Here is a 12528-nt window from a genome sequence, read left to right on the forward strand (position 1 = left end):
GCAGCGAAACTCGTCAACGCTGATTGCTTAAAGAGCTGTTAATAGGAGTGTTGATGGCTTCGTAGAAAGACTCTCCCTGCATCTCCAGACTTTCATCCATGCTCTCACTGAGAGGCTGACCAGACTACTTAAAACTTCAGTCCCATACCGAAGGGTACTACCCCCCATAAGAGACTACTCCAAATCTTATGACACTTCCCTGCCATCCTCCTGTGACGAAAGGCAAAGAATGACTGGAGGATGAGGGAAGTGGGGGAGGTATTTAAGCCTTTGGCTGGGGTGTCTTTGCCTCCTCCTGGTGGCCAGGTTCTGTATTCCCACAAGTAATGAATGCAGCTGTGGACTCTCCCTGTATTTAGAAGGAAGTGTCTGAGGATGGGGTGAAGGCCCGAAAATGTTTACGCAATAAAATCACTTTGATTTAATCCCAGAGAGTGCATTTGCCTTCATATTGGATTGTATCTACCCTTGCTGCACCCTAGTATCAAGGAATTAAGTTTGTGAGAGTGCAACTGACTGGCTACTTATTTATGTGCTAACATGTGTATATACATATATTAACACGTAAATATATATTGTATATCAGCATATACATGTATATTTACTGTGAACACACAGTTCCCATAGGCCGCAATGTAAAGACACTCCACACCTGCCAATCTTTAACCCCTTAAAATAGCCTAGTGCAATATTTTTTCATGAAAAAATGCTACTTTTTTATAAAGATATAATAGATTCTCTATTTTGGGGGCATTTGGGGCAGATCTAGAACATTAAGCAGAGATCTGATCTCTGGTTAATTTTCTGAGCACTAATTAAGACTGCGAGCTAGAGGTAGCAATAACCAGCCACTTGTAATGGCTTTTTATTTATTGTACGTCCGTAAACGGTCTAATTTGCCCATTTGCGTGCGCGATAAATTAGTGCTCCACTTGTAATCTAGCCCTCAGTGTTTACTGTCCCTTTACCAGTTCATTCACCTGTATTGCCCAACAAATGCAATAACAGCGAATAGGTTTATGCCCTTAATTATGTCCTACAATAGCCTGAAACATTGTTACTGCATTTGTTGCAGCCAAGAAAACTGGAGAAGTCTCATAAACTGATGGATTCCACTCATATCCATAACGCACAGTCCTTACTTGTGCCAGCTGCATTATCACATGATGCTCGCATGCAGCACAAAAAGATAGTCTAGGAAAGTAGCTGAAGCAGTGACCATCATTCCTGTAAATAACTTGTGAGATAATTCTTTACACCATAATATTGGATGACACAACTTACACAGAAAGTTGTTTATTGTTCAGTTTGTTAACTCCTTTCACCTATCATTCTTTAGTCCCCTAGACCAGGAATGGGGAACCTTGGCCCTCCAGATGTTTCAGAACTACATTTCCCATGATGCTCAACTGGGCCTAAGCATCAAGGGTAATGTAGTTCTGAAACATCAGGAGGGCCAAGGTTGCCCTGCCCTAGACATCTCCTACATTGCTATTGAAAAATGCAATTTAAAAAAATAATAATACAAATTTGTCATATACAGAACAAGAAATGCTGTAAGCACAAAATGTTAGTCTTATGTATCTTTTATGAACTGTGGTCCACCATATGCCTCTGTTGTATGTGCAACTATTCTCTCTCATTATAAAGGTTTAAAGTAAATAAGTAAAAATAACCCTTTAGCACTCAAGCAAGAGGAAGAAAATTATTTAAAGAAAGCAAATATTATTAATAATAATAAAAATAATAAATGATTACGGTGCTATTAATGCTAGTTAAAGGGACATGAAACCCAAACTTTATTTTATGATTCAGATAGACAGAGCATACATTTTTAAACAACTTTCCAATTTTCTTCTATTATTTAATTTGCTTAGTACTCTTGGTATCCTTTGCTTGGTTATCCTTTGCTGGACACCACTATTGGACTCATTTCCCTTATACTCAGATATCCTTCTGCACCTTTGAACATAGACATTATGGATCCATAATTGTAATTAATTGTGATTTCCCCGTGCTCATCATCTGTTTTTATTGTGATCTTTTATGTATTAAATATCATTTTTAGTTAGACTGTATCCATTCATCCAGTTTAGGGACATATTCACCCATAGCCACCTCAGCCTTTGTTTTAGGTGCTTTGTACACTTCACTACTATACTTATTTATTTTTTCGGCCAGCTAGGAGGCCTTTCTACGAAGCTAGAGGTTACATTCGGGGCGCTTGATCTTATCCCTATTAACTAGGATACCTAGGCAGGCTCAGGAGCTGGAAGCTAGCTGCTGATTGGTGGTTGCGCATATATGTCTATTGTCATTGGCTTAACAATGTGTTCAGCTAGCTCCCGGTAGTGCATTGGTGCTGTCTCAATAAAGGATACCAAGAAAATAAAGCAAAACTGGTAAATGTAAAATGGAAGTATCTGAATCATAAAACAAAACGTTTGGGTTTCATGTCCCTTTAATCTCCAATACCCATACATACCTTTCAATTTCTGGCCTTATGCTTTTTTCTCTTTCAAACATTGCAATAATAAGTTTGCCCCACTCCTTTTCTATGTCATTTGGATGGTATCCTTGGCAAAGCTTGATGCGGCCAAACTCTATCCAAGCCTTTAAAGCAAACACAAAACTTGTAAGGTGTTATATTAATACATATCCTGATGTAATTGCTCTCTTTTACCTAAAATACATACCTCAAGTAAAGTATACAAATGCATTATTTTTGCTTTTTCTGACTCCTTTGGTGGAATTTCTTTTTCTTTAAATTGTAAGTATTGTTGATAAAGTGCCTGCATATAAAAATAGCAAACATTATTACAATAGAATTTTGAGGATTATTTATCAATCATTTCTCCATAAAATAAAACGAAACACTAATACTATCTAATATTACGTAGCTTATATTCATCATAATTTACATGATGTATTAGCCTCAAAAAGGCCATTAAAGAAATATATTTTATTATTGAGAAAATAAATGATCAATTTACTAGAGAACTTCACACACTCACACGAATCAGCTGTGTAACTTGCGCTGCTTATTGGATCAACGGCAGTTTTCACTCAGGGCCAGCAGTGCTTTGCACGTCCTGAGTTGTACTTCTACTCTGTGTTTAACCACTGTGCTGAGGTTAAACACATAGTAGTGCCGGAGTGCTAGTTTTAAAATAATTAATTAGAGCATGTCATTTTTTGACTGTTATGTTCCTTTAACAAAGAAAAAACTCTTCAAACCAAACATTCAATAAAACATTCTAATGTTGCTCAAATTTCTGCATCGATGACAAAAATATTGTAGCTTTTAACTGAAGGAAAAAAGATATAGTAACAATACATTTGTTTCGCATTTAGAATGAATACAATAATGAAAAAATTCATATCGTGAGAACTAATATGCCTATATTTATTGGCCCCAGTATCCTCCATATTTTTATTGTATTTTTAAAAATAAATCATTCTAATTATACATATTTCTAAATAGTTTAAGAAGATAACAGAGTTGACGGAAACATAGCTGTTTTACACAAGGGTTATTTATATTTAGTATTTCTACTAACATTTGTATACACATTATAGCAAAGTATCATACAATAAAAAACAATATTCATGTTTACCTTTAGTTCTGCAGCAGTATTTGGAAAACTTCTGTCTGACATTAATACAATATGGTGCCTGATCCATTGGATGAGGTAATTCACCATATTCTGATATTCTATCCACTTCACCTCAACATCCTGGAAAACACAGAATTGCAATTACAATATCAGCCTTATATTTTTTTAGTTTTAATCTAGTAAATTGTTTACTATGTTTTAAAAATAACTAGTAAAACAGGCATTGCACACAAAAAAAACCAACTGAAAGCAGCCAGTAAGTTAAAAATGTAAGTCCAATAAAAGATAAGTAATTATAAAAAAGGACATGTTGCGTAAAAAGGATGGGTGCTTTCTCAAGTAATACTTTTTAAGCAGAGATTGCTTATAAAATTATTATATTGAAAGAACCTTCTATTATAGAAGCATTTTATTAACTCAACATAAAATATACAGTTTCTAACACACAAAAATAACCCATATAATTACAAAATGTCAATACCCTAGAAAAGAATTTCTAGAGAAAATGGAAATCTTTTACCACAGTGATTGGGACTAATGAAAGTCTAGTTGTTAGTGTTAGTGAACTCATTATAAGGTGACATTATCTATAAACCATAACTGCATTTCACTTAACTTATAATGAAATAACACATCAACATAAAACAACATAACTGCTAAACAGTTTCTTTATAGTTAAGAGGAAAGACAGCTGGGAAATTCAAGAAGAAAATGGTGTACTTTAAAATTAGAGAGGGCCTGCAGTAATATGAGAATTTAATAACTTAATAAAAGAGTGAAGGATAAATAAAAAAATGGTGCAAGTGAATGTAATGTGATTTACACGTCTGGGTGCAATTCAATTTCTCCTATAGTACAAAGCAGTGAATATAATAAGGTTTAAAGTTTCAACACATACTGGAACATGTGAAGACTAGATGAGCCAATACTAAGACAACTCTATTTTTTGTTAAAGTGAATGTAAAGTTAAATGTATATGTGCCGGTAACTAAAAGTGATCTTAAAAACAAGGTCACTTTCATTCACTAAACCTTACAATTACATTTTTTTTTTTTAAATACTTACTTTTGCGTTATGGTAAACATAACGCTGATCCTCTTCCCGCAGCTCCTGCTTTCTTTAGCAGATTGATGACAAATCCGGCTTGCTCCAATCGTTGTGTGCCCCCTTTGGCATCCAGCTTGTGGGGTAAAGCAACGATTGGAGGAAGCCGGATCGTCATCGATATGCTAATGAAAGCAGTAGATGCAAGCAGAGGATCAGCGTTATGCTTACCATAACGCAAAGGTAAGTATTTTTAAAAAATAAGGGTCTTTTTTAAGTTTAATTAATCAAAGTGCCCCTGTTTTTAAGATACCTTTTAGTCACCGGCACTTATTCATTAAAACAAAATTTATGCTTACCTGATAAAAAAAAAAAATTCTAGACAGAAGCCCCTAGCATAACTCTAGAAGAAAAAAAAAGAGCGGCTACCAGGCTGCAAGAGGACAAAGTCCCATAGAGAATACTCTACCGACTGAGGTGAGCAAGGAAAATTCCAGACCACCTCCTACATGGATCCAAAAGGAACCAAGTAAATTCTTAACCAGAACCAAAGTCCCAGAAGGACAAAAGTACAAAAGGTAGAGCAAGACTACCTTACCATAGATAGCTAACTAGCACAGAGGAAACTGAACATCCGTTAGTCAGAAAAAACCCCAGGCACATAACAGAAATGGAACAGAACATCCGTGTATGCTACAAATGAAAGCCGCAGGCTTCCATTGCATAGGCAGTTAGACTAAATGTCACAATATAGGAACTAGCCAACAAAGTAGCTAGCACACTTGCACCTGGACAGTCCTGGAAGGAACAAGAGAAAGATCTCAGAAAGCAGGGCGGACCAGCTCCCCCCCTACTAGAAACCGGGATAAGGGAGGACACACCCTGACCAATAGGAAAAATCAACTATCCACTAAGGGAAGGTTCCCGAACCAACTGCAAGGCCGCCCAACCGAAGTAAGGATCCTTCAGGAGACAATATACGTGGTCGATGCCAAAACAGAGCAGTCAGAAGACCTGACGCTTACGCCGATCGAACAGTCCTATCACAGAAGCAACTGTCAATGCCCCAAGGACAAGAAGGATAAAAAATCCCAGCATCGATAAGGCCCAGAGATCAGACAATGAACCTCCAACCACGAGATCCTACGGAAAAGAAGCAGGAAAGGAGGCACCAACACCGAGAGAGACTAACTCGAAATCCAGGATACAATCCTCAGTACCCCTCAGAAACCCGAAGGGAGGGTACAAAGTAGACAAGAGAAAACCTCAACCCACTGAACTCCCAGAGACAAATGAGGAAAACTACCTCAGGAAGAGACAACTGGATAGGTGCAGTAGACCAGATCCTTCCAAGAGAAGAAAACCCAGAAATTTGCTAGAAAAGAAATTACCAGAAAAACTTCCTCCATCTCTCCATAAGAGATAAAAAGAACCACCCAAATAGGGACAAGAAGATTTTCCCAGGACCGGGAAACAAGCCTGCCACTGAACGCCGGACAGAACCAAGACTATAATATCTTGAAAAATGAGTAACCGAAAAGCCAAGTCAAAGACATGGATTAGGTTAAACACTCGGACCCCCAGAACCAGGTGCTGGATCCAGACCAAAAACATTGCTGAATAACCACAAAGTTACCTGGAATGAAATTTGCACCAAAGTTTATGCATGCCGTACTCCCATAGGGTCTTGAACCCCGATCTCTCAAGAAGTATCCCAGTGGCTGTCCACTCTGCCCCAAAAGATAACACCTACAAAGTCCGAAGACAAAGGAAGGACCCAAAAAAATCAGAACTCCACTATTGAGAGAATGTGACAGTGTCCAAAGATCCAAACTGGATCAACCCTCAGAAAACCTACAGCTCAAGGAAGTAACGAATGAACGAGTATCTTAAAACTCCAATTGGTTGACGATAAGAGAAAACTGCACAACAATCCCCCAGATCTCCAAATATATAGGATCAAAAGGGGGTACTCCAAGGGCAAAAACTGTCCCAAAGAACCTAGTCACGCAACCAGATGACTGAAAATCCTACCCCAAAAGGGCAAGGGGAAGCGAAGCGTAGCAATCCTCAAAAAAGAGCAGAGAAACACTGGCGAAAGATCTGAAAATCGGACAATCCAATCCACAAGGAGTACCAATAGGGGGGAAAATCGCCCCCTACACCATGTACTGGAGATCTCCACACAGTCATCTGAACCAACCCCCTCGGAAGGGAGTACTCTAGCTCCTGGTCAAGGACCTCAAGAACTACAACATACCGCTATAGCAGAATTCATAACCCCAGCAAATCATGTAAGCTATGCAGGGACAAAACACTTAGTATCGAGTACGACCAACATTGGACGCCCCACGAAGATTAAATAACGTAGGACCAGCCTGATATCTAGGATAGAAGGGCCTTCTATAACATGTAGAAAACAAGAAAATCAACCTCGTAACAAGAGGAAAGCAAACTTAGTACCTAAACAGGCCAGGCCTGTTGTCAAGGATACAAAAGATCTGATATAACCTCAACGAACAGAGTGAACCAGTACCCAAACCAGTACTAGCCTGCTGACCAGGATACAAATGACTGTTCAAGGGCTAACTGAAAGTTCTAAACCCTAGCAGGGCTAGACTAAACAAACAGACAAACAGAAGACAATATAAGCTCTGAGGCTTAAATATTGCCTATTTTTTTGTGTGACTTCAGCAGGAAGCAACAACCAACTTGAACTAAATCGCTAGTATCAAAATCCCAGAAAGAAAAAAGTTTTCTTAAAGGAAAGAGTACAACAGTCTCGAGCTCTGGAAATAAAAGAAACACATCCTAACCAGATCAAAAGAAAGTAGGCCGCACCCGCAGGTGAACGCCAAGAAAAGGAATAGAAAACACTAACAGGGCCAGCCTGTCAGAGACCTGATTCCTCTAAGAACTCAGAACTGAGAATAGATACACAAATAAAGACATCGGGAGTATGATCCACATCCCTCCACTCGTCTAGCGCTGTTCGGCATCAGAATCAGAAGATTGAGGATCTAGAGGCAAATGAAGACAGAAATCCTCCAAAGCCTCCAGTACCTATCCTAGCAGTACACGCAGGCGCATTAGACTGAATCTAAAGCCAAAACTCATCCCCGGCAGGGCATTTGAAGGCCCCGATCCTGACGGCTGTACCCCTGAAGCCTCAGAGGGAATTGCTCCCCCAGGAGGAAAGAACCATCTTACCTGGCGCCCCTAGGTAAAGAGGAGATGGATAAGCTCTACGCTGGTCCTCAAGAAGTTGTAAACGCGCCAACGCCACCAATATGGCCATGCGCAACCGAGCAGCAACCTCTGGTGGAAATAAACCTCCTTCCGGACAAGGGTTAATGGTATTTGGGACAACTGCCTTTGTAGGACCAGAAAAATCCAGGGAACGCACCTTGTGGGACCCAGAATCCTCAGAGGCGGACAGCTCATTGGTCTCCAATCTCTACCCAGAGGGAGAAAAAAGCACTCTATTATGGCATATGGAACATAATTGATTGGGCTGGATTACTTGAACCTCCATACAATTAAAGCAGGTAACAGAATCTGAATCCAAGAAATTTTCCTCAGAAAAATCAGAATCCTCCATAACTTGACCTGGCAATTTTGGACAAAAATAACTGGCACCTCACCCCCCCAATGGCTGGGGCATTCACCACCTCCTATGACCCAGACAAGTAGAGAATAGACCCTCTCCACTGACACTCGGGCAAGAATTCGGAAATGGAGACGAAAATGTGACCATGCCCAGTCACAAGGTGCAACCCATAGGCCAAAGAAAAGCATGCCAGTCCCATCAAGAACTGCCTAGCTCTAAAAACCTATATGTTCCGTAAAGGCCATGAGCCCCAACATCACTACACATAAGCAGACAGAATCACATAACAAACATGATTAAAGTTTCCCACTGTTCAATAACCCCCCTCAGGAGATATTAACCCTAGATTCCATAAAGATAATGGAGTCCCACTGAGACCCTGAGTTCTATCATTACATTATATTCCCACAGAGAAAGGAAAATTAAACGATGTTAACGGAAACAGTAACACAGTCCTTCAAGTTTGACAGATAGTAACATCGCTTCTGACATGGACTTGAGTAATGAAAGCATGCAGCGAAACTCGTCAACGCTGATTGCTTATGGAGCTGTTAATATGAGTCGGGATAATTTCAAAGAAAGACTCTCTTTGCATATTTGGACTCTAACTTTCATCCATGCTCTCACTGAGAGGCTGACAGGACTACTTAAAACTCCAATCCTATCTCGAAAAGTACTACCCTACATAAGAGAATACTTCATAATCTTCCGACACTTCTCTGCCAACCTCCTGTGACGAAAGGCAAAGAATGACTGGGGGATGAGGGAAGTGTTGGAGGTATTTAAGCCTTTGGCTGGGGTGTCTTTGCCTTCTGGTGGCCAGGTTCTGTATTTCCCAAAAGTAATGAATGCAGCTGTGGACTCTCTCTGTTTTAAGAAGAAAAGTACATCTTTCCTGTGAGAATAAAAGTTCTAGCCTCATGAAGTTGGTTAACCCCTTCATTACTAACAAAGGGACACCAGTGTCTCTCTTATCTGTCACAGTAAGTGCCTGCACCTGCCAAAATTAATATCCAAGCTAGGATATATCTAGTCCCATTATATATTGCAGAATTATTTAAAGTGCCTAATCTCCCATACATAGAAGATCCAACAGCACTTACTTGCATCTAGCCGTCCGGCAGGAGGAAAGCACACCTTGTATAAGAGGATGCCACTCCTCACAGAGACCTCGGTAGAAAAGAAAGGCTAGAATAAACCTACTCTTGCTTTCTATACTAGGGCAGCACAATGTTAGAAAAATGCAGCAAGGCCCACCTTGCAAGCTCCTAACTGCTTTAAAGCCACCACTGCCCTGCTGAAGAGAATGGCGTGGAGTACGGCTAGACCCAATCATTGAAAAAGGGGAAAGATCAGAGCACACCTACTCTGGCTTTTAAAATAACAAACTCTTGATTAAAGTGAAATAAATCCATTTTCTTCAGACACTAAAACTTCACCTCCTCCTTGCACTAAAGGCAAAGAGAATGACTGGGGATTGTGGGAAGGGAAGTGATACTTACCAGCTTTGCTGTGGTGCTCTTTGCCTCCTCCTGCTGGCCAGGAGTGATATTCCCCAACAGTAAATGATGATTCCATGGACTCACCGTGTCTTAAGAAAGAAACTTTACATTCACTTTAACTGCTTTTGTATATATACATAGTATATATAATCAAGTAAGCACTGCACTGCAAACAAATTGCATGCATAATAATTAATTAAAAAGCATTTGAAATTGTATTTTTAGCATATGGATAAAATACTTGTTGAAACAAAAAGGTGTTGTAGTAAATGGAACAGACTGGAAAAAAGTAATAACTTAAGTCCCCCAAGGATTTGCATTAAAGCTAGTTCTTTTTTTATAAGTTTAAAATTACCCTAGAAAAGGATTAGATAGCAACAAATCTTTCTTTGCAGATGATAATAAACTGTGTAAAGTGATTGGGCCAGAGCAGGATAATTTGTTTGCAAGGGAATTAGCAAAAAATGATAGAATGGGCTGGTAAATAGAAAATGAGATTCAAAGGGATATGAAAAACAGAAATGATCTTTTGGAAGTCAGACAGCACATATGAGTTTAAAATAGTTTCCAATGTATTCCTATTATTAAATTCGCTTAATTCCCATGGTATTATTTGTTGAAGAGATACCTAGGTAGGTGTCTATAGAACTACATGGCAGGAAACAGTGCTGCCATCTAGTGCTCTTGCTAATGGATAACATTCTTGCAAAACTGATGCCATATAGTGCTCCAGACAAGTGTACACTCCTGAGCTTATGTCAATTGAAAATTTGATAATAGAAGTAATTTAGAAAGTTGTTTAAAATTGTATGCTCGATCGGAATCCTATCAATTAAGCAATGACAGGATTTTACATTTTGGAAGTAAAAATTAGCAGACTACCTATTTTATTATTATTATTATCGGTTATTTGTAGAGCGCCAACAGATTCCGCAGCGCTATTTCTAAAATGGGATAAGCCTTGGAGAAACAGAGAAGGAAAGGGATTTAGGAGTTCTTGTAGAAAATAAACTGAAAAGCAGTGTGTTAAATACAACAGGAGGAGAAAACACAGAGGCGCCCAATGGCCTAGTACAATCAACACAATATAGATACAAATAAGACAAAAGGCTACTCACAAACGAATAGCACCTGGAAGTGCTAAGAAGCAGACTGGAACCTCACAGTTGTCCAGCTAACTGTATAAGGGCAACCAAGTGTCACATGTGGTCTCTTAGGTGTGGCCACCAATGTATTCCTATGATGATAAAAACATAACCAACATGGCCCAGCACAGTTTGGATCGAAATAAGTGCAATGTAAGAAAGCACACTTACATTCTCCAATGTACCTCCCAGTGCAATACATGCAGGCTGGAGTTTCTCAGCTGCCCAGTTGACTGATCCCAGGTGATGTGCTGGTCACACAGCAATTCAAATATAGGATAAAAAGTATAATCCAAGAAGCAGCAAGTGTATGATTTAAAAACAAACTTTAATTAAAGTGACGCGTTTCTCACCCACCCCAGGGCTGTTTCCTCAGGCTATTGTACAAAACATAAAACATATACTTGCTATTTAAAAACATTGTGAGCTGTGATTGGAGAAGTGTTAATTGATACCATGTGTATTCAATTTGCATTAGCTTTGGTTACCTTGGTAACCATAGTATTTACACAGCAAACATTCATGCTTTGTCCAATGTGATCAACATATATATATATAAATAAATTAGGTTGCACATAATGCTGACTCATGGAACATTCAAAACACAATCCCCCATTATAACAATAAAAAATTGCCACAGCGGCAAAGCGAATGGAACATTCTTTTGGTAAATCTTACGATTCATTTAATTACGCTCCAACTAATGCAAAGGCGGACAACAGGTAACAACAGTCTGTGAACGATCGGTACATCCATTTTGTTTACTCATGTTTAAGAGGCTTATATGTGTTATGCTATACGAATTAGTGCTTACAATTTTGATCTTAGAACCTGGACGTTTCTGGGCCTAAGTGTATCACTGTTTGTTATATTGGGGGATTGCGTTTTGAATGTTCCGTGGGTCCGCATTATGTACAACCTAATTTATTCATATATATGTTGATCACATTGGACAAAGCATGAACGTTTGGTGTGTATATACTATCGTTACCAAGGTAACCAAAGCTAATGCAAATCGAATACACATGGCATCAATTAACACTTTTCTAATCATATCTCACAATGTTTTTAAAATAGCAAGTGTATGTTTTATGTTTTGTACAATAGCCTGAGGAAACAGCCCTGGGGTGGCTGAGAAACGCGTCACTTTTATTAAAGTTTATTTTTATATCATACACTTGCTGCTTCTTGAATTATACTTTTTATCCTATCTTTAAATTGCTGTGTGACCTGCACATCACCTGAGATCAGTCAGCTGGGCGTCACAGAAGCTCCAGCCTGCTTGTATTGCACCTGGAGGTGCATTGGAGAATGTGTGTTTTCTTACATTACACTTACTTCGAGCCAAACTGTGCTGGGCCATGTTAGTTCTGTTTTTATCATCATAGGAATACATCAGTGGCCACACCTAAGAGACCACATCTGACACTTGATTGCCCTTATACAGCTAGCTGGACAACTGTGAGGTTCCAGTCTGCTTCATAGCACTTCCGGGTGCTATTCGTTTGTGAGTAGCCTTTTGTCTTATTTGTATCCATATTGTGTTGATGGTACTAGGCCATTGGTCGCCTCTGTGTTTTTCTCCCCTAGATCGCTTGAACCATCAGGAT

At 39.1% G+C, this 12528-nt stretch overlaps 1 protein-coding gene across 1 annotated transcript in view; it reads right to left on the minus strand.

The window, feature by feature from the left end:
- LOC128656482 (dystonin-like) overlaps positions 1-12528 on the minus strand; it is a 958955-nt gene that overhangs the window by 473806 nt on the left and 472621 nt on the right. Inside the window, 3 exon segments of the mRNA XM_053710402.1 lie at positions 2486-2613; positions 2697-2792; positions 3618-3737. Of these exon segments, the coding sequence (XP_053566377.1) occupies positions 2486-2613; positions 2697-2792; positions 3618-3737 (344 nt within the window).

This window comes from Bombina bombina, chromosome 4, assembly GCF_027579735.1.
Source record: "Bombina bombina isolate aBomBom1 chromosome 4, aBomBom1.pri, whole genome shotgun sequence".
Taxonomy (NCBI): domain Eukaryota; kingdom Metazoa; phylum Chordata; class Amphibia; order Anura; family Bombinatoridae; genus Bombina; species Bombina bombina.